The 21,887-nt window shown below is 33.7% G+C and overlaps 1 protein-coding gene across 7 annotated transcripts in view; it reads right to left on the bottom strand.

The window, feature by feature from the left end:
* The window catches only part of NFIA (nuclear factor I A), a 292,392-nt gene that overhangs the window by 86,743 nt on the left and 183,762 nt on the right, over positions 1-21,887 (bottom strand). For all 7 annotated transcript variants that reach the window (XM_039339045.1, XM_039339047.1, XM_039339041.1 and 4 more), the window contains one exon: positions 9,653-9,727. In XM_039339045.1, the coding sequence (XP_039194979.1) occupies positions 9,653-9,727 (75 nt within the window). The remainder of the gene's footprint in view (positions 1-9,652; positions 9,728-21,887) is intronic.

Below are 21,887 nucleotides of genomic sequence, written 5' to 3'. Positions count from 1 at the left end.
AGGTTCTGGTTAAAGCATACAAAAACAGGTTGCACTAAGAAGAAGAATACAATCCTTATACTGTTCCCTGATGTCTACCACAGAATGCTATTGAATTCATGGGCACTGATACAATGCATTTTAAGAGCACAGAAAAAAAAAAGAATGTTATCAAAATGGGAATTAGTCTACTCTGATCTTTAGATGGAATTAACTTGGAAAATAAATTTATTTACCATCTAATTACACTATGTTTCCTGTACAACATGTGAATGAAGTTAAGAATAAAAGGGACATTATAAAATTAACTCATTTTATCAATTTGTGCTGTCTGCTAAAATTTCCTGACATGGAGACAAGGGGCTGTAAAACTGATAAATTTACATGGGAAAAGAAACCAGTGTTAAGTAATTTGTGTAAAAGGTAACAGAGACATGGACTGCTATAATTCAGACACCCTGCAAATAGCAAACTGCTGCAGTAAGAACAGTGATGGTTAGAAAAATGACCACACTGCAGTCAGTCTGACTTAAATGGAAATCAATCCTAAAAGTACACTCTGCCGCATCTACTTTATACTTTTACCAACTTCTTGGCCAAACATCCTTGTGTTTTAAAAACCATTTCCTTGATAAATTTTCTTTCATGAAAGACCTATAAGTAGGTCCAGCTAAAAGATTAATCATGATTCCTAGGGGCTGAATCCTACGCTATTTTTTTCTTTATCTTTTTTCAATACAAGAGACAAACATCAATAAGAAATAATGATTAAAACAATAAGAGGGTAACCCCCACTCTTTGATAATACTGATACAAACATGTGTGTTTGTACATATATTGATATATACCCCACTTACATCTCAAGGCTTCCTTTTGGTAGATGGACAGCCAGATATAGTAAGTGTGCTTAAACAAATAGATTACAATTTTAAAGAAAAATGCAATTTTTTTTAAAAAAAATCCAATATTAAATATTGAACTTATTGTACAATAAAGATGATTAGGAAACTTTTTGTTAATATAGCTGAAAAACAGAAAGGAAATGTAAATCAGTTAATAATTAGATGAAGAGTTCTTTAACATTCTTTATTTCTATGCTAATTTTTCAATAGTACACAGTTAGATTCTTAAATTTCATACATTGGTATAGATGTTTTCCCCATTTTTTTTCATAAAAATAATCCCAGATGGGATTCTAAGGCACTGTTCTAATGCCCCCTCTCTCTTTAAATAGATATAATCTTATTTATGTTCCCTTTATTTCTCCACAGAACACTGAGGATGACTTATAGCAAGATAAAACAGAAATGACAAAATGTATGAATAAAAACAATGTAATTAAAATAAGGCAAAATTAAAATGTATCATATCAAACTAATTAAAAATATATATTTTAGTTTCCCAGAGATTTGCCAAATCTTTTTTTTCTTATACTAACAGAGAAAAATGGATTAATTTATTTTGCTGCATACCATACAAGCAATACATGGAAAGTAGTATTAACTGCCAACAGTTGTGAAGTAATTTTCTAAATTTCTTTGCCCAAATAAATAAATAATGAGCAGTACCACTAGGGATGTTAATATGTAGGGATCTGACTCCAGCTCCTTCAGCACAATCTAGGAAGCATTTGACTGCTCTAGTAATTTTAGAAGAGTGAAATATCATCTATTAAATGCCTTTTTCATAAATTCCTGATAACTTCCCAAAAGAAGGATTGGAGGAAATTTTGTTGTATTGAGAATTCCAAGCTGATTCATTGAGTTCAGATTCCAAAACATCCCACATGGGATATAACACTTTTGTGTGTCTTGAACAGACAACTCCATATACGTCATTCTTCACCTACTTTTATTAACCTAATTGATGAAATATGCTATGATTAGAAAGACCTTCAACATATGTTACAAAAATCAGATCTGCAAAATGTTTTGAAATGACATAATAAAATCTGATGCTAGCTTTTATATTTACATTTCTTCTGTTGGCAATATATACCAATTGCTCAGGTGATTATGGAAGAAGGGAAGAATAAGAAAGCACATATTCTTTCCATCTTTTCCTGATCGCTATTGAAATTTCAAAGAAGGATTTCAAATAATACATAAAAGTATATCATACTACTTTTCATCAAAATTCCAAAACTTTATTCAAATCTATCAAAATGCAGAATTGCCATCCAGAATAATTCAAAAATAATGTTAAGAAGTCTATGGCTGGAGATGGCTCATCTAAAAAGGTGGAGTTTGATAAGGCTAAATGGATCAGTCCCAGCAGAAGAAAGATACCTGAACACTGCCATAGTGGACATGTTGGCAATACATCATTTCAAAAGCCACAGCATAGCCAGCAAGGCTTCTCTCTGAACATGTAATTAGATATTTCGAAGGATGATATAAAGGCTGATGTTCTTTAAGGTTTCTTAATATTTAGAAAGGAAATGTATGCCCTAAAATTATAAGATCGAATCCTAACTTGAATTTTATTGAACATTTTTGCATTCCTAATAGTATCATCTTATTGTATTTATTTACTTATTACTTGAGTGATTTATATGCCATTCAATTCTAAACAAAATAAAGTAAAAAGAATTTAAAGAAAATAATAACAACATCCAAAACTTGATAAACCCATTTTTAGCCAATGTACACTGAAAAAAATAGTGTTGACCAATCAGCAGAAAATGGATCCACAAATATTAACTTCTCCTGTCCTTCATGACATTTGATCAATTATGGCTTTCACATAGTACCTTTTAATAAAATAAAATGTACGGTAGACTAGACTATCATTCTTAATTTAGTCAGCATGTTTGAAGCCCAACCAAACCTCAATTTTAGTCCAAACATACTTATGCTATTCTGTGCAACCTAGATTCTCTCATCTAGATAATTCTGATCTAGATAGGTTTCTGATCTCAATACTACCTTGCAAGCCAACAGATTGTTGCTCAAACCCTACCAACCTCAAAATGCACACACTCAGGATGCAGAGAGCCTTTTTATCAATTATGATTACCCTATTTGATGAAGCTTGGCCTCAGGTAAGTAGCCGCACGACCTCATCTTTTAACACTATCAACAGCATATCTATTCAGACATAAGTCTGTGGTTTGATGGGACCTACCTCTAGTTAAATATGGATAAGTTAAATATGTATAATCTATATTCCAATTATATCTTCTGTCTTTATATTCTCATTTAATAGCTCATTTAAGAGGCTTGATTTAATTTTACATTAATAGCTTATAGCTTGAGGGCATATACAAATATTATGGAAGGGATACAAGCCAACCTTTATATATAAGTTTCTGTGTGTACATGTTTGTGTGTTTGTGTGTGTGTGTATCTATATATCTATAGATATAAATATATATAAAAGTAGACTTGCAGCCTAACTACTTCATTTTGTATGATGTGATGAACAATTTTCCTTTTACTGAATTAGTGGGAAGTATGAATTTAAAATATATATTTACTAATTATACATTTATACATTAAGCTTATAGCCTCTATTTATTTATTCATAAAAATTGTAAAGGCAAGAGCTCCAGCAGCAAGCAAAACTTTAGGGACACAACGGTTTGGGATGATTGTTTCAAACAAAATAGAATTCTTACTGATCCCAAAAGTAGCTTGCACTTACCTTTTGTTGCATTTATCTGAATGTTATAAAATTTTATAAAATTTATTTATAAAAATAAATATTTTTCTTTTAAAATGTATATATTCTGTGCATTTATGGCTTACACTTTTTTCAGTGTATGGATCATCCAAAACTGGCTTTGACTTCACATATATTTTGGTAAGCATAACAACAATATTTCAGAATATTAAATTGATTAAATGAGGATGACCCAAGAAATAATAATATCTTTTAAGTACTAGATACTTTCATCAATTATCAAAATAAAGGGAAAACATGATCTGTAAAATATGGCTGAAATTTGTGGCTAGTTTTTTTTCTTTTCAGACTATTGTATTAAACTTATGTAAGAAATTTGTATAATATTGCCAGCTGCAAATTCATTTTAACATTACTTCTACAGCACACTATTGACCATCTAATTATACTGAATTTCATTTATATACATAGGTGACCACTAAGTTTATGGAGACTTTTTATACTGATTTAATAGAATATTGATTAAAAGCAAGGTTTGAGTGGGTTGCCATTGAATAGTGTAGTGTCATACAAAAGGCAAGGATGCAGCAACATCTATTCAAAGCCTATAGATATTTTATGTTATATTTCTTTTCTTTTTTTATGTCTGAACTCAAATGGCATGCTTTGTGGAAAGCCAAGGTTTCCAAATAAATATTTTTCATACTGTACTATCATGCTGTGGAATTTAACTACTCTTGAATGATAGAAGAAAGCTTGCAGTGTTCTACATAAGGAATCAACACAGTTAATGTATAATGCAAGGGAACCTGAAAATTATAGATTCCACAAATGTCTATTTTTCAACATACCAGGTAAGTCCTCAGCTTACGACAACAGCTGGAATTTCCATTGCTAAGCAAGGCAGGTATTAACTGACTCGTGCCTGCTTTTGCAAACTTTTTTTTTGCCACGGTTATTAAATGAATCAGTGAAGTTGTTAAGCTATGTGATGTGGAATGTAGTCTGGATTTCCAGGAAGGAAGAGCTGTATTCCAGATGATACAGCAGGTTTGAATATTTTGCTTGGGAGAAAGGAGGTCAGGATAGTTCCTCCTTAAAAGCTTTCAGAGTACAGTATATCTTTAATGATGCAAGCAGTTGTTTTATTTTCACAAGATTTTTGTCTATAGATGAGGCACAGTAAGAAAGCTGCTTTGAAGTAACACTGCATTTCTTTGGTTTGAGCTTAAACATGAGGTTATTAAGATAATTTGGCATTTCCCACTGGTCTTGCTTGTCGGAAGCCAGCTAGGATGGTCTCAAATAGCCTTCATGTGATTCTGGGACACTGTAAGTATATTAAATATATGCCCATTGCCAGGCACCCAAATTTTGATCATGCAACTAAGGGGAATGCTGCAATGGTTATGAGAGGATGGGTTGTAAGTCAATTTTTTCAGTGCTTTTATAACTTCGAATGGTTACTGAACAAACAGTTGCAAGTTGAGGCACTACCAGTACTTCTACTTGAACAAGATCAACTCTTGGTTCATCCTGCACATACACAAAAGGTCCTGACCATCATGTTGTTTAACTTTTACCAAAATCCATTATTGTTGAGATGACAACATAATTACAGACCAAATGCAATGTAAGAGTATGTTACCAATGTTTAATTAATTAAAGGACTGAATAAGGAACACAGTAAAATGTCAGCCCTGGTTCAAACGCCTTGCTGGAAACCCTGATGCTTAGCCTTTAAAATATGAAGGCAGATTATTGGTACAGTAGTACCTTGGTACTCAGCTGGTACTCAAAGATTTTGACACAAAAATTATGTCTGGTACTCATCATTTGGTACTCAATGCACAAGTTAGATCTTGTTGGTGTCAACTGCCTTGTGACTCACTACATTATTCCTTATGGGAAAAATTTGTTTGGTACTCATCATTTTTGGCACCCCCTGGAACTAATTAATGATGAGTACCAAGGTACCAATGCACATAATTTCCATTTATCAAGAGCTATACTTCCATGATTTCATATAGTTAATTCAAACAGGTCTCCTAGCTAATCTTTGGAAAGTTCTCACTATATCCTAATTGCCAGCTTAGGTAGTTATTGTTTGAAAACTGGCCAGGATACATAAATGTCTTGCAATTGGCATCAAGATTCTGAAATACATATGCTACTTTTCATATATAAGGTTTTCATACTGAAGAGAACAGTGGTGACCAAAACAGTTTTCCTTTGGCCAGTCCCCAGATATTATCATTTCCTGACCCAGAGCAGTGGTTATTTAGAGAGACTCTCCCAAATACTGAGACTCTCCCAAATATTCTAAAATCCTAGAAATCCAGTATTTTAAAATCTAGGAGGGAATTGGCACAGGTAAGATCATCTTTTGCAATCTTTTCACAAGCAAAATCAAGGGACTGAAAAAGTAACTTATGGCCATTTTTCACACTTACGCCCACTGCAGCATCCCCAGGGGTCACGTGATCAAAATTTGGACGCTTGGCAACTGACTCATATATATGACATGTGCAGTGTCCAGAGGTCATGTGATCATCTTTTATGACCTTCGGACAAGCAAAGTCAGTGGGCAAGCCGTTTTCTCTGAACCACGATATTACTAATTTAACAACTGAAGTGATTCACTTATCATCGGTTATCAAGAAAGTTCGAAAAATGGAGCAAAACTCACTTATAGCAAATATCTCGCTCAGCATCAGAAATTTGGGGCTCAACTGTGGTTGTAAGTCATGGACTATCTGTAGTAAGGGTAGATCAATGGCTGCACATCCTGTTCTCTGAGATTGCTTGCCAATTTCATTCTCCTCTTACTCTTATTTTAAACCTTCTGCATTCGTGCTACAATACTAAATTGCCACTGAGAAATGCTGCTGCTTTGCCTTATAAACCTTTTCAAGTCATAATGAGAATGTTTCACCTCCCAAGGTGATTTTGGGGAGGCATGCTATACATGAGCAATTACTATTGTCTTTATTGCTTTTAAGCAACAGTGATTCATGCTATGCAGCAGAATTATTGCAAGTCCCAAATACTAGGGTGCCACCTTATGCCAATCTAAGGATTTTATTCTAGTCCACTATTGCAAACACTGTCCAACATACCTGATGGCAACAGCAGATTGTTATTTTCCAGATGTTGTAAATTTATCTAACCTTTGTAGATTTTGATTTATTATTTTAATCGAACTGGGTTGCAATCTAAAATATTGAGTATATATTTCAAATCAGCAGCAACCAAAAACAATCATGTTTCTTCAAACGATGTCTGCCTTAGGGAGAAATCCTTGGCCAATACTTTACGAATATTTCATTGCTTTGGATATTTCCTGAAACTGGGATTCAGAACTCATACACACCAAGAGATCCCTATACAGTTTAAATGGAAAATTGCTGATAAGCATAGCATCCAAGCAGGTAAATGCTTTCTACTGAAATGAATGGGAATGTATTTCTGAGGGTACTAGCTGCTAAATCTGCTGCAATTAAAACTACAAAATATAAGGAAAAACTTCCAGGGAAGAAAGAGTGGTCTGAAGAGAGCTCTATGAAAAGCAGAGCTGACGACTGTGGTGGAATGAGTAGACTGCTCTTTAATATTTCCTCTTTGGACAGGGAATGGGCTTGAGATCACCCACCAGTGTTCCAGACAGTTGCTCCTTGTAATGAGACTGCCAACAGGTTTAATGCATTGAGAGATCTGAGAATAGCCATCTTGCTCAAACTACAATCTGTGCCTTTGAAATGACACTAGATTCACATTTTCTAATCAATTCTGGAAATTGCTTGTTGATTGTTTTTTCAGCTGGTAGGTGGGAAGTATCATCTCGTTTGTTCATCTTGTTTGTTGATACCTCCCGCCTACCAGCCATTTGGAAACCCGCCCTTATTGACAAACGACTCCCTAACACAAAAAATGACACCAGACCCACACTCACAAAAACCACACAGGATGTCACCACCACACATCCACGCAAAAAGCAAACCCAAAGCCACACTGATGATGAGGCACGACCACAAACCAGAAGCCAGACCACAGCTGCATCATTAGCCACTTTAAACCCCTCCAATCCATACATGAAGCAAACTGACACCCACCATGAAGATGAGGCACGACCACGAACGCGAAGCCAAAAAATAGCAATGCAGTTCACCATTTTAAACCCCCCTGCAACTCAGACTAACCTGAGCACAACAAAGCCCCCACCAAAACAGAACAATCCCCCAGCCAATCAGAGCACAGCCAACCCCCCAGCCAATCAGAGCACAGCCAAGCTCCTAACCAATCAGAACACACCTCCATCCAATCAGAACACAGCCAAGCTCCCACCCAATCAGTTCATACCCCCACTGGCATCTCCTCCAAAACCCCTTTATTCTTCTTTCCTCCCATAATATTAACTCTCATCCCCTTCCCCTTTTCATTGTCCACCCTGGGCACATCCGGTTATCCTCTGTCGGTATTGTATATATAATGACATCTTAATAATAAAAAAGGAATATACAAATATCAAACTAAGAGATTGGCCTGGATATATTGGATGTACAAATGAAGCTTGTTAAAGTTCTTTAAAGAGTTTTGTGAGAAGAGACCGAGAAAACAATTAAAAGTTCTAGGACATTATTTGAAGGAACTAATCAAGATAGAAGTAAAAGGAAGAAATATATTTGATCAATTTAATATAGGTATGTTGTTATCTCTGAAAAGGGACTTTTCTGAACAAGACTGAATGACAAGATTTTAAGGATTTGTTTACAGATAAGAGATGAGATATGGGAAGAAGAGATCATTTGCTGTATTTTAAGAGATGATAAGTTATTAAAATTGTTATGAATAGTGAAGTAATTTCTTTATACGTTTATTTTTTTCACAATAGTCTTATTTTTTATTTTTTATTTTAGATTTTTTCTTTTCTGCATAATATATTTTATTTATTTTTAACTTGTATTAATTTTTATCATTGTAATTGTAATTTTTAATAAAATTACTATTAAACTACAAATATAAAGATAGCAATAATTACAGGATAAAATTTTTGACGTGGGACTTTACTAAAGCTGAAAATCTTCATAACTTTAAATTGTTAAGCCCTAGCACACACTTGTCAACGAGCACAGCAAAAGCACTCTCCTTGTCTCCTTGGACTCTAGATTGTGTCACAGTAAAATACAATCAAGAAACCTTTGATCAATAGAATGGGGTGGTGACAGGTATTCCTCATTCACTGTTGTTGGTGATTATTGACAAACTGGTAATGATCATACTGCAGCATGCCATTCAGACTAATGACATTAGCATTCTGTAAAGGTCAAAAGAATGGCTAAAAAAAAAGAGACTGAGTTGTGTATGGGTTAGTTGTCAGAAACCCTAAAATTTAGTCATATTTAGAGTACAGAAAAATTGGAGCTTCTATTTTACAAAGGAGTATGATTTTACATTAGGGTAGAAATCTACCTTTAAGGTTCCTAAAATCTGTGTCTCTATAAATCAATGCACAAGGTAGCTTCTGAACTTCCATGCTCATAGACAATAGACATGAAATCTTTGTGCTATTGTATGTGTAAAGAGATTTATTTAGCCAGTTAAATAAATCAGTGTTCTAATTTTGAAAGCAAATCAACTGCCACTGAAATGGTTTAGATTAGGGGGTAGGCTGCCTCTTTATGAAACTACTACCACAAATAGCAAATCATCCACATCTTGTTTTGAGACACAATAGGTCCTAAGATATTCTTGTTCTGGCTATCAAATACAAATAATACAGTGATACAACTCTTCCCAGAGCACTAGTTTCTAATGATCTGCCAAAAACCTGGTGTTAATACTAGAACTGCCTAATCAACTGAATCTTTGACACCTGCCACACTAGAAACATATTTCATTTTCCAGTAAGATAAAACTTGCAAGGTAACTTTTTTGTAAAATTGGATCTTTTAATATGTAACTAATAGCTTCATTTTTATATAATGATTATATGAGGTGGATTAAACAAAGAAAACAGTAAGGAAATAAGTAGCATAATTATTGTACTTACTTTGAGAGACTCTTACTAGCTCAGTGACACTGAAAACACCTGATGTGACAAAACTGTCTTGGAAGCCCAAATGTCCTAAAAAACACAAGAAAGTTACAGATGTTGTTATCCTTAAGCACTTAATGATAGTATTGTCAAATAAGTCAGTGTCAGTTTTAATGTGAAAGAAACTGAATATTTAATTTTTTCACTTATCATTAATTGCTATTTGGCTAGACTGATATATGGTGAGAATTTAGAAAATTTAACCCCATAGCCATGAGAATCGTACTTATTAAAACACAACCCTGGAAACCTGAAAGAAAAGAAAGTCATTTTAATAAATATTTATTTACCTGACCATAATTAACTACTAAAATTAAATCATCATATCTAGAAATGGGATAACTCATTTTAAATATTATTTTTCATAGAAATATTTAGTCATAAATATCCGTTCAGATGTTCAAGGAAGGAGGCAAGGATGTATTCTTCATTTTCTGAAGTTGCATTAAGGAAATCTTAAAAGAACAGTTGTTTAAAAAGGTTTGAAAGTATTTTCAAAAGAAAAGGAAAAAAAAGAAAAGAAAAAAAAGGCAACACAATCTTTACATAAGAAAGCTTCAATCCTCCAAAGCTTTTTCAGATATAAAGGTGTTACAGTTGTTTGTTGTTTTTATAAAAGCATTTTACATCAAATGTTATTTTCCTTTATGTAGCCATTTATTTACTTTATTTATTTTTCAAGTTTATATAGCTGCCCATCTTACAAACAAGTGTTCTACAAAGTTAAAAAAACAACCATTCATAAATAACAATATTTATGATGATTAAAAACATTTTAAAAATATAAAATGTAGCTAAAAAAATAATCAGCAAAGGGGGCTTAATAATAACCGAGCCATCTTACTAGTTTGCCAGTTCCCTGGGGTTCCTAGGCCCAATGGCACAGCCAGGTCTTGAGAGACTTTTGGAAAGTCAAGAGCGATGGTGGCAGCCTAACCTCAAGGAGAAGACATTCAACAACATGTGCCACAGCCAAATATAACACTCTATATGACAGAACCTGCAGCATGCTCTCTGTACTGGATCTGATAGGGTGGAGAGGTATAATTGGAGAGTGGCAGTCCCTCAAATAACCCATTATTTTGAAGGTCAAAATGTCAAAACCAGCTAGATATCCTAGGTTTAAGTCCTATGAACTATCTCTGTTTATGAGCCACAATTCAGAATCTGAGTCTGACAGTATTGCTCCAGCTGAATCTGTGGACTGGCAGTTTCAGAAATCATTAATCCAGGATTCATTTGAGACTAAGCAGCCCCAGGCATGTCCTAATAAACTGGAGCAGTTAGATATGAGGCACAATTCTTAGCCACCACCTCCACCGAGCCCCCATTACAAGACGCATGTAGCAGGAAGCAGAGCAATGTTCCTCAATGAGGCTCTTCACTAGACATATGGTGAGAAATGAGTAATCACAGTCAAGTACCTGCAGACAGATTTATGTAGCTGCTTTGCCTTTAGTCTTTGTAGGAAAAAAAACTGTTTGGATTCTGAGTTTGTGATGCTTGTTCTTCTGCTTACTTTAATCTGAACTATTGGACTGATCACTATGTGACTTAGCACTTTAACTCCTGGAACAAATTTGGACCACTCTACTACTAATTAAATTCAAGCTGACTTAGGGTTTCCTGCATGAGCAGGGGGTTGGACTCGATGACCTCCAAGGTTCCTCCCAACTTTCTTCTTCTTCTTCTTCTTCTTCTTCTTCTTCTTCTTCTTCTTCTTCTTCTTCTTCTTCTTCTTCTTCTTCTTCTTCTTCTTCTTCTTCTTCTTCTTCTTCTTCTTCTTCTTCTTCTTCTTCTCTTCTTCTTCTTCCTCTTCTTCTTCTTCTTCTTCTTCCTTCTTCTTCTTCTTCTTCTTCTTCTTCTTCTTCAAGCAAGCTCTCTTTGCACAGATCTTGATTTGCAATCTTGTCTACTGTTATCTGCTTAACGTCTTAGCAATTGTATCTTCATGTGTGGGTCTGCAAACCTCAGACAGAGCAATCTCTATCTTAGGCTAAGACAGCTTGACCACATATTACTAATATAAATCATGAATATTTTCTTGTGACAGAAGATAATTTGAGGTAACATGTAAAATTTGTCCAAATGTACAGATTAAGCAAAATAACCCCCACCAAAATTACAACTCAGCAATTCATCTATTGTGTTATTTACTTATTATGAAATTTATGCCATGCTGTCTCTTTTTAATGGAGAAACGAAAGTATAAACATCAAAATAATTCAGAGGAAAAATAAAACAGAAGTACACTTTTTTTGACTGCATATACACACACAAAGACCTACCCACATATTAATTATCATGCATCCTGGGTGATTATGGGAACATATAAATAATCAAGTATTTTCTAGTAATATCTATGAACTAGAAACCTATGACCTTATTTACAGGGACTCTTTGAAAGAATCACTGAAATAACAGCAATATGCCAGATCAAGGTGAAAAAGGGAAAAAAACACTCACAAAGTCAGGCACAATACAATGTGTAATGGCTATAATGACGATAAGCGATGCTATGAAGGTTGTGATTTGGTTGTAAAATTATTTTTCAGCACTGTAAAAACTGTAAATGGTTACTGAATGAGTGGTTGATAAGTGAGGACTATTTGTACTGTGAAATTACAATAGTTGGAAGTGAGAGTGTATGACTTAAGAAATGGGGTTTTAAGCCTGTCCACATGAGAGTAGAAATTGCTTCCTGCTTCCAGTTTAATAGGCTGCAATAATGAATACTTTGTTAACACTTTCTAGCAATTTGTGACAATTGCTCAAAACTACAAATGACAATTGACAAATCTCTTAAATAAGATATTTTCTAAGTATGGCAACTCTTCACTAAAGTAGTAGTAGTTCTATACATATTTAAAATTATCTATCCAAGAATAAGTTCCACTCTGTGTATGTTCATTGACATATTCCCCTTTGTGTAACTCATTCCTACTGAGTTGCATTGCATTCAAACTTAATGTTGCTAGCTAGAATACATGTCTATATATAAAACTGAAAAATTTGGAATACCATTACTGTAATGGGATATGAGAATGATTATGCAACAGTTAGATAAGAGACAGCTAAGCCCACAGAACAAATGAAGCATGGCAAACATCATAGCTTGCCCTTCATAGTTTCTGGACTGTAAAGGTTAGATGAGGGAGATGTAGTTTTAGACTAGTATAGATGATGTTAATATAACCTTACAATAAAGATAGAGATGGTACTGGACTTGTCTGGACTAACTTGCAAGGCTAACAATTATATTTCTTTCTTGTATACTACATAAGATAAGAGTAAATCATTATCTGGCTTGGAAATTATGACTGTGATCTCGATTTCATGATATTCAAATGTCAGATTAAGATTCATAAATGGGTCATGAAAGTTTTGTTTACATATATTACATATATTATCAATATATTACGGTATCTATAGATGGCTTGGTAACAGTTAATTTGGACAAAAATATCATAATTTGTTCTTTGTGTAGTATGAAGATATACTTTCAGATATTATTACATCTATCCAAAAGAACAAATATAAAACACTTTTCAAAGGTATTTTTATCCCATCTTTATTGTTTTATAAATAACTCAAGATGGCAAACATACCTACTACAACTTCTTCCTTCTGTTTCCCCCACAAAGTAACTCTCTTTTATATTTTATTTACTCAATTTATGCCTTTCTACTCTGCCAAGCACTGATCTGTTTACCTAATATTGCAATATATTTAATGTGAGGAGAATGTATTAACTTGATCATGATCTTAATTATTATTTGTTTAACAGTGTAAACAGATAGTTTAGATCAAGGTAATTTGCTTCTCTTTTTTAAAAAAATACACCAATAAAATTCTTCTGTACTTGATGACAGAATGGCTGTTTAGTTTAATAACCCCTTTTTTTTACTGAAATACAGTAGTTATTTCTCATTCTTTCCCCTTTTTTATTCTGTCAAACTATTATCAACCTTTCATTTCTCTTAGAAGCTGGCAGAAGCTGGCTTTTTCCTGCTTTCAATCAACTTTCAATTGCTGTTGTTTGAAACACAGATCCAAAATTCTTTTAGGACAGCACTAAAAAACATATCTAAAAAACCAAATATCTTGTTTTTTTCCCCCAAAAGAACACTTAAAACTGTGTTTTGGAAAGCACTGGATATTATGCGAGTAAATGCCTCCGCGAAAGTCATGTGTTCTATCTACCTCAGCAACTTTAAAATGTGTGGACTTCAACTCCAAGAATTCTTCAGTCAACATGAACTGAAGTTGCTGTGGTTGACAAGCACTAGTCTAATCTCTCCAAATTAGCATGAAAGATGATGTGATGAAAAGGACGGAGATGTACCTGTAGCAGACTGGACTGTTAATAAAGCTAGGCATCTGTTGAGTGTAGAAGAATTATTGTCACTTCAGGACAGAACTGAAATAGAGACAGTCATCCTAAACTGTAATACAGGTAGTTCTCGACTTACAACAGTTCATTTAGTGACTGTTCAAAGTTACAAAGGCACAGAAAAAAGTGACTTATGACCATTTTTCACACTTACGACCATTGCAACATCCCCAGGGTCACATGATCAAAATTAGGATGCTTAGCAACGGGTTCATATTTATGACAGTTGCTATGTCCCAGGGTCATGTGATCACCTTTTGCAACATTCTGACAAGCAAAGTCAATAGGAAAGCCAGAGTCACTTAATAACCAGGTTACCAACTTAACTACAATGATTCACTTAACAATGGTGGCAAGAAAAGTTGTAAAATAGAGCAAAACTCTTTTAACAAATATCTCGCTTAGCAACATAAATTTTGGGCTCAATTGTGGTTGTAAGTCAAGGGCTACCTGTACTATAAAACTGTAACAGATAATTAGGACAGCCTTTCCTTTTAAATTTGTCTCTATACTATACGCCAAAAAGTCTTAAAGAGAAGAGCCTGCAAAATATATCAAAGTTGTCATCATAAGCTACAGTCCTACAAGGCTGGTGTGCATTTAAGTCCATGCAACTTAAAGTTGCTAGCTTCCCATTCAGATGACTGAAAAAGATGACCCAGAGAAATCCTTGATAGTCTCTGAGCTTGGTTTCTTGCTTGTAGATGTTTTGTTACCAGATTTTTAATATCCAAAAAATATGATTAGAATTGAAACTTCAAAAGATGAATATAAGGCAAGTAGATGAAATAAGTAAGTACTGCTATAATACTAAAAAAAAACCCAATAATTTGGAGTGAAATAAAAATTAACAATTTATTCATAGCACAGATACCCTTTAAGGATCTGCAACAGAGAAAACAACAGATGCCTCGTTAGCAATTTTTGGTTTTGCACATTTCTAATCCAAAGAAAAATGTTCAGAGTAGAATCATAATTATTAATAAACATTTCCATTAGTCAGACTAGATTATGACACACTCTTCAAATTCCTTTCAAAATAATTGAAATGGACTCTATAGAAGATTAATCATTTTGGAATAGTTATGGCCTCTCAAAAAGACGTAATAAAGAGATGTTCTTTTAAAATCATTGCTGCCATAGTGCTGTTGGCTGGTTGTATCTGTAATAAATGAAATAACAATGGCGGCTTTTTAGATTCAACTTTAAAATCTTCAACCTCCCTCAGTGATTTAAGATAGGATAAGGCATGCAAAAGATACAAAACAGTGATTATTAAAATAATAGGTAGAGGCCTACCTCTTCCCCGATTAATCCAGATGGAAGGACAAGTCCTCTTTTTATGTAATCTATTCAGGAACCTTTGCTGGTATATTTTAGAAAGCCAAAGATAGCTAGTGGGCAATTATTTCCAAATTATTATTACTTTTTTAGATAAATGTTCCACTTGGGAATTTGAGGCTTATTTAATTGGGTTAAGAGAGAAAATGGATTAAATTCAGTCAGCCAAATATTGCAATGCATTATTTCTTCTTGTTACCAAAGTAAAAATAGGCAACACGTAACTATGTGACTAGAATCATTTCCAAGGGATTTACTTAGTTCCAAAAAGTAAATTTTTGGAAAAAAGAAAAGAGTTTCTTGTAAAAGAAAAATCTTGTAGAAGAAATTCTTTAGAATTTTTTTAGAATGAAAAAGATCATATCACTATGGCACAATTCAGAAGTGAGTATTTACCACAGATTTATTATTTATCATCAATACCTTGAAACTACTCATTCGGCAATCTTTCTCTCTCTGTCTCTCGCTTTCTCATACACGCACATAAACCTGCATCAAATGTCTAATGTTTGTTATGCTGACATGTACCCTTAAGTGTATTTAGTTACCTTGCATCGCTAAGTAGTTAGTAGTATTAGTCCAAGAAGATTGATGATTTATATGCCATCAAGTTGTTAATTCTTAGCAAACACATAGATTTTTTTCCAGGATAATCTGTCCCAAGCTGGTCTTCCCACAGTGTATCCTATTCTGCTGAATCTGAGTCCATCCACATTGCTGATGGTCAACTTCCCATTCTCTTTCCTTCTATCTTTACCAGGATTATAGGTTTTGTAAGAGAGATAAATCTTTACATAATGTGTCCAAAATATAATAATAATATGAACCTATTATGCCTTGAATGAGAAACTTCGGAATGATTTGTCTGATGATCCATTTATTTTTTTTGGGGGGGGGGGGAGATTGGCTGCTTTGTTATTTTCAGAAATCTTCACTAACTTCTAAGTTTAAAAATGCAAATACTTTTTCTATCTTGCTTCCATAGACCAAAAGTCCAACTTTTGCTTTGATGTCATGGGGGAAAAATACTACTTGCATGATTCTGTTCTTTGCAAGAATACACATATTACAGTATCTGAAATGCTACTGTTCCCAGATAGACCACCACAATTATGAACCAAGCTTTACATTCCATCTTATTAGAATTTACTTCTCCTAATATAGGTTTAAGGTCCTCCTATAAAGTATCTGGAGGAAAAAATTAAGATTAGTTAAGCTCATCTTTTGAAGGAACATAATTCTTCAATCAGTAGTTGTGGAAACTCTTAACCATAGACTTAGCACAAGCCATGATAACATCAAATTATATAGCATGCATGCTATATAGAATGCATGGCATAAATACAATGTTACATATTTATATTATTTTTATTATGACACATGCAATGCACTTTCCTTGATGTTCATGATAATCACATTTTTAGAAGATAATTGTCAAATACATAGAAAATAGCTACAACTGGTATGTTTAAAATCAGATACTGATACTAAGACCTGGTGACCTTACTCTCTTATATTTTCTCTAGACAGCTATTTAGTTATTGTTGAAATGGTAAGTAAAGGGTAATTTCAAAAACATACACATATGTAAGGGTTAATAATAAAAACATAATACAATATTCAATAAAGTCTATCTATATCATATATTGAATGGATTTAGGCTGATAATAATAATAAATTATCAGCTGAATCAATTCATTGCAGAATGAAAGCCTATTTATTGAAGGTTATGGATTATGTTAGCTCAGTGCAAGATTGGTAGATGTTGTCCAACTTCTTTGGCTAGGCCTTCTGTGTCTAACTGAGGACTAGAATGTTTTAGTCTCCTTGTTCCTAATCTATCACCTTAACTACTTGAACCACATTCACTCATTTTTGTGTGTGTGTGTGCTTGTGGGTAGGTAATATTATTTGTAAAAAATACCATTATTTGGTAACCATATTTACAAAAGCCAAATGAAGAATACAAAGATATTGCTGAGCACCATTGTCATTACCAAGTACAAGATGTTGATGAAATTTGTGATCAGAGTTTGAATGTTATTAGGGCATCTATCCATGTGGCTGCTTACAGTTGACACCAACTTGACGGCAAATAATATTTAGATATACCAGAAAAATGCAATGTTTGAAAAAAAAAAGATCAGAAATCTGTATCAGATTTCATTTCTTAAAATGAATAATTCTTCTTTTAAAAATAATTCTTATGAATTATTCTTCTTTTTAAAAATTAGCATTGTGTTTTTGCTTGATTTTGCTGTTTTACAAACAAAAGAAGAAATACAATAAATTTTTTAAGAAATACATTACAAAGCCTCCTTGGTGCCCTGCATGAAAATGGCTCTACATATTTAGAAATACATAGCTGACATGGGACAGGGGAAAGACACAGTATACTATAGAGCACATTTTCACCCAAAACTGCTAAGGGTTTAACTGCTGTGACAAACAGCTAAATATTATCTCACTATATTGGTTACCTCTGCCCAAATGCCCAAGCAGAAATGTGAAGAATCTATCCCAAAATTAAACAGGCCTGCCCAGGAAAAAAAAAAACACAAAGTTCTGGAGATAAATGTATCCATTTTGCACATCATTATAGTACAGAAATATGTTCCACATTAATCAGGGCTAGATAATAAATCAGCAACAAAGCCTTCATGCTCCATTCTTCCATCTTTCTTTGTTACTGACTTTTCATGTGTTTGAGATCTAAACTAAATGACCCTGAAATCTGTCCAAATGGGAATGCAAACGAAAAGATTGTGTAGTTGCATTCCTGAGCATTTTAATTCTTCATTTTTAGTAGTGGTTGACATTAATATGTCATTAATATTTAACTTTCAAAATTCTTTACTATTGCAACAGTAAAGCACTCAAGCCATCTATTAACGTTCATATAAATGTCTTCTGGTGAACTAAGGGAAGCCAGTGACCAATTTTTGCAATGATTTACTACAGCCAGAAGAAGTTAAAAGGACTAGTCATAAGTTGAGGATCAGCTGTATTTCTTTTGAGTTGGATGGGCAACTCTATTGGCTTTTAAACTTCATGCATTTTCATGTTACTAGTTGTGAATTATTATTGCAGATGTGTTTTGATAGAGGAATGTAAAAACCACCTTTGAATTTTACAGTCTCATGAAACAAATACATGCTGAAAGGAACGGATAGAAGTGGCAGGGACAGCTTCTCTTTCAGAAATATTTGGAAGATCAATTGTAGATTCCGCATCTCTAAGCACCCCACTTGTGTCCTGAGGCAGCAACATTTGAAATCTGTTCAAGTAATTATGACAAAGGTTTAGAAGCTCTCCACATCTGCACTGCAGTCAACATGAATTCAGAATGCAGGAAATGCAAACAATTTTACTTATGCAATGCCTAGCAAGTAGGAATGCATTATCCCAAGCACAAGGCTCTTTCTGCTTAAAAACATTCCTTGGATAGTGCCTTGTAGACATTATAATGATGAAAACCTGACCCTTCTTTAGTGTCATTGTAACCTCTAGCTGATGTTTTACTGGATTTACTCTGAATTTCTCTGTGTCTGCATTCTAGTTGCTATCCCAATTGCATCATTACTCCAAGCTCTCTGGTTTCCAAGCTTTTCAATCTATTTCATTTCAGTGGGAGAAGAAGCAGAATAGCAGATATGACCATTTCTTATATAATTTATTCTAAACATTCAATGTTCCCTGTGCAGGGGCCCAGTTACTTTATATCATCTTAATTTTACAACATGAGTTGCTAAAGTGAGGATTACATGATTATATCCAGTCATTTAAATCTCTTGATATATTTAAGACTAATTTAGATTCATTTTTGTGTTTTAGTTTTTTAGTTATCTCTTTTTCTCAATCCACTTATCTAATTTCCTATTTTACTTCTCCCCTTGAACTCAAACCATTTGTCATGGAAATGCATGATAATTTAGTCCCAAATCTTAAAAAGGTACACATACAGAATATCAGAAAGATTCATTTCTAATATTGTGAATATATACATTAATTGCATCCAATTTTATCAATCAGCCAATCAAATCTTTATTATGGTCATTGACCAATCTTAAATAATGAGACAACAAAGAAAAAAAACTCACTTTAGTCAGATATAGAAAAAAGTTTATGGTCTGAATAACTAACCACAAACACAATTTCCGAAAATTAATTTAATGGACCTGGCAAGCTACAGCACAAAATTTGACTACATGCTGAAAGTAGCATTTTACCTGTATCTGATACAAGAAAAAATACCAAATCTACATGGACTATTAGTAATAATGGAGTGATATGAACAGCATTGCTATCTCAATAAAATGAGTAAAAAAGAGGAGAGTTAATCAGGATTTCAGCCTTTCTCTGAGCCACAAAACAGACCATAGGGATATTATATAATTTACCTCTGAAGGTGTAAAATATTAAGAAGAACCAACATAAATGCCTTAAACTGCCTCAAGACATTAGATAAGTAATATATCTGAATATTTGGAAAAAATAAAGGGAATCTGGTAATTCAATAATGCCGTTGACACAATCTGAAATCTTTGCCTAATAATGTTTTGGTTTTTTTGAATGCCAGAAAAAATAAGGAATTAAAAAAAAAATCAATGTAGTGCCAATTAAACTTCAAATCTTCAAATAGGTTTAAACACTATATTAAAACAGCTACCATTTATGACAATGTAGATATGCAAATACATCTGCACATTAAAAAAAACCTGCAGTAATAAAAAAAATATATGCAAGGAACAACGCCTTTTCCAGAAGATCTGGATGAAATACTGTACAACAAGCTAGAAATTCCACTGGATATTCTATGCAATAAAGCCTTTTCTACAAGAAATTTTTTTCTACAAGATAACCAATATCTAACCATTATGTAAAATTATCAGAATAGAATACAATTAATGATCATTAGTAGACGGAGAGATAGATCCTCTCAAGAAGTAAACTGAGCAGCCCACCATGCCATCAATGGCCTCATTAGGCCCTTTCCATTGTGCCATATCCTGGCTTACTCTTGCTCTAGTGTAGGGGTGTCAAACTGCCGGCCTGCGGGCCGGTTTCATCATACCGAAGCCACACCCATCCCATTGCTGGCAATGCAAAAAGAGTCGCAATATGTCACAACATGTCACATGACGTGGCAAGTTTGATACCCGTGCTCTAGTGACAAGGTGCAAATGGATTATTTCCTCTTTAAACTTACATTACATTTAATGTAAGTTGCATTTAACACAAACTTACATTCTTTAATTGATCTACTCCTTAAAATAGCTTTACTCTTTTTCAGCTTGAAAAAAAGTCTGCTTTAATGAATCCCAGAGATGTAATGTGCTTGCCCATACTTCTTTTGACGGCACGTATATGAAATTCATACATCCTGATAACAACTAAATGGGTGAGATCTTTTTTAAGTATTAAAAAAAGGCATGGCTAAGATATGTGTGCTATGGCCATTTGATTCTACCTCTACCCTATTTATGTCAGAGAAAGTCTTTTTGAAAGGTAACTGCATCTGAGGTAATTGCAGTCTGACAAAATTCTGTAAAGATTCCTCAAGATAGAGACACTGGAAGAGGAGAATTAAAAATGGCAAGACAGTAGACATGTTTCTATGTTCACCATTTTGATTTCTTTCTCTTTTTTTACCTTTTTCCCACAGATGTTCTTAATAGACAGGGAGATCGCAAAGGAGAAGCTATTAGATACCCCTTCATTGTTGTCATTTTGAATGACAGAAGAACAAGAATATACTATATGTTCTGTTTGCTGCAACCAGAGAGGTGGACATTACTTGTATTTCCTTTTCTTTCTGGAGTCACTAATATGGAGAAATGTTGTCAAACTCAAAGCATTTGCTTCATATTTCAGTACTTTATATGAGTCTTGCTTGCTTGAGTCCTTTCCCTTCTTTATAGGTATATTGTGGAGGTTAATGGTTAACTACTGTGAAATTTGTAGTCCTTCATCAATTGGCAAATCTGAAATTTATAGAGGTCACTGATGAAGCAGCTTCCAGATTTGGCCTTAATAGTGTCTTCAGAATTGACTGTGAATTGGATTGAATTTATTTTGGGTTGAACCTCAACTATGTTCCATATCTATAACAGGGCATTCAGAAAACAACGGCAGTAATGATAGGTTCCCAGAACCTATTGGGTAGAAGTGTCATCGAATTCAATTAAATACATTGCTGATTAAACACGCCCCAAATTGCACTGTAGTTCTATATTCACGTATATCACAGTATCATAATACCAAAGAGACATGCCTCTCAAAAAAGCTGCATACATACCATATAAAAATGGTGCTATAACAGAGTTCCATTGAGATGCTATGTTTTTGGTACATAAAATTTACATTTTAAAACATTCATTAAGAAAACTCATACTGGTACATAACTTACATACAGTACATATACGGACATACTTGCATATTTGCAAAAGTAAATTA

The sequence above is a fragment of the Crotalus tigris genome, unplaced genomic scaffold, assembly GCF_016545835.1.
Source record: "Crotalus tigris isolate CLP2741 ecotype Arizona unplaced genomic scaffold, ASM1654583v1 scf7180000017729.2337069, whole genome shotgun sequence".
Classification (NCBI taxonomy): Eukaryota; Metazoa; Chordata; class Lepidosauria; order Squamata; family Viperidae; genus Crotalus; species Crotalus tigris.
Note: the sequence above shows the minus strand (reverse complement) of the source record. Positions and strands in the feature narration are given on the sequence as shown.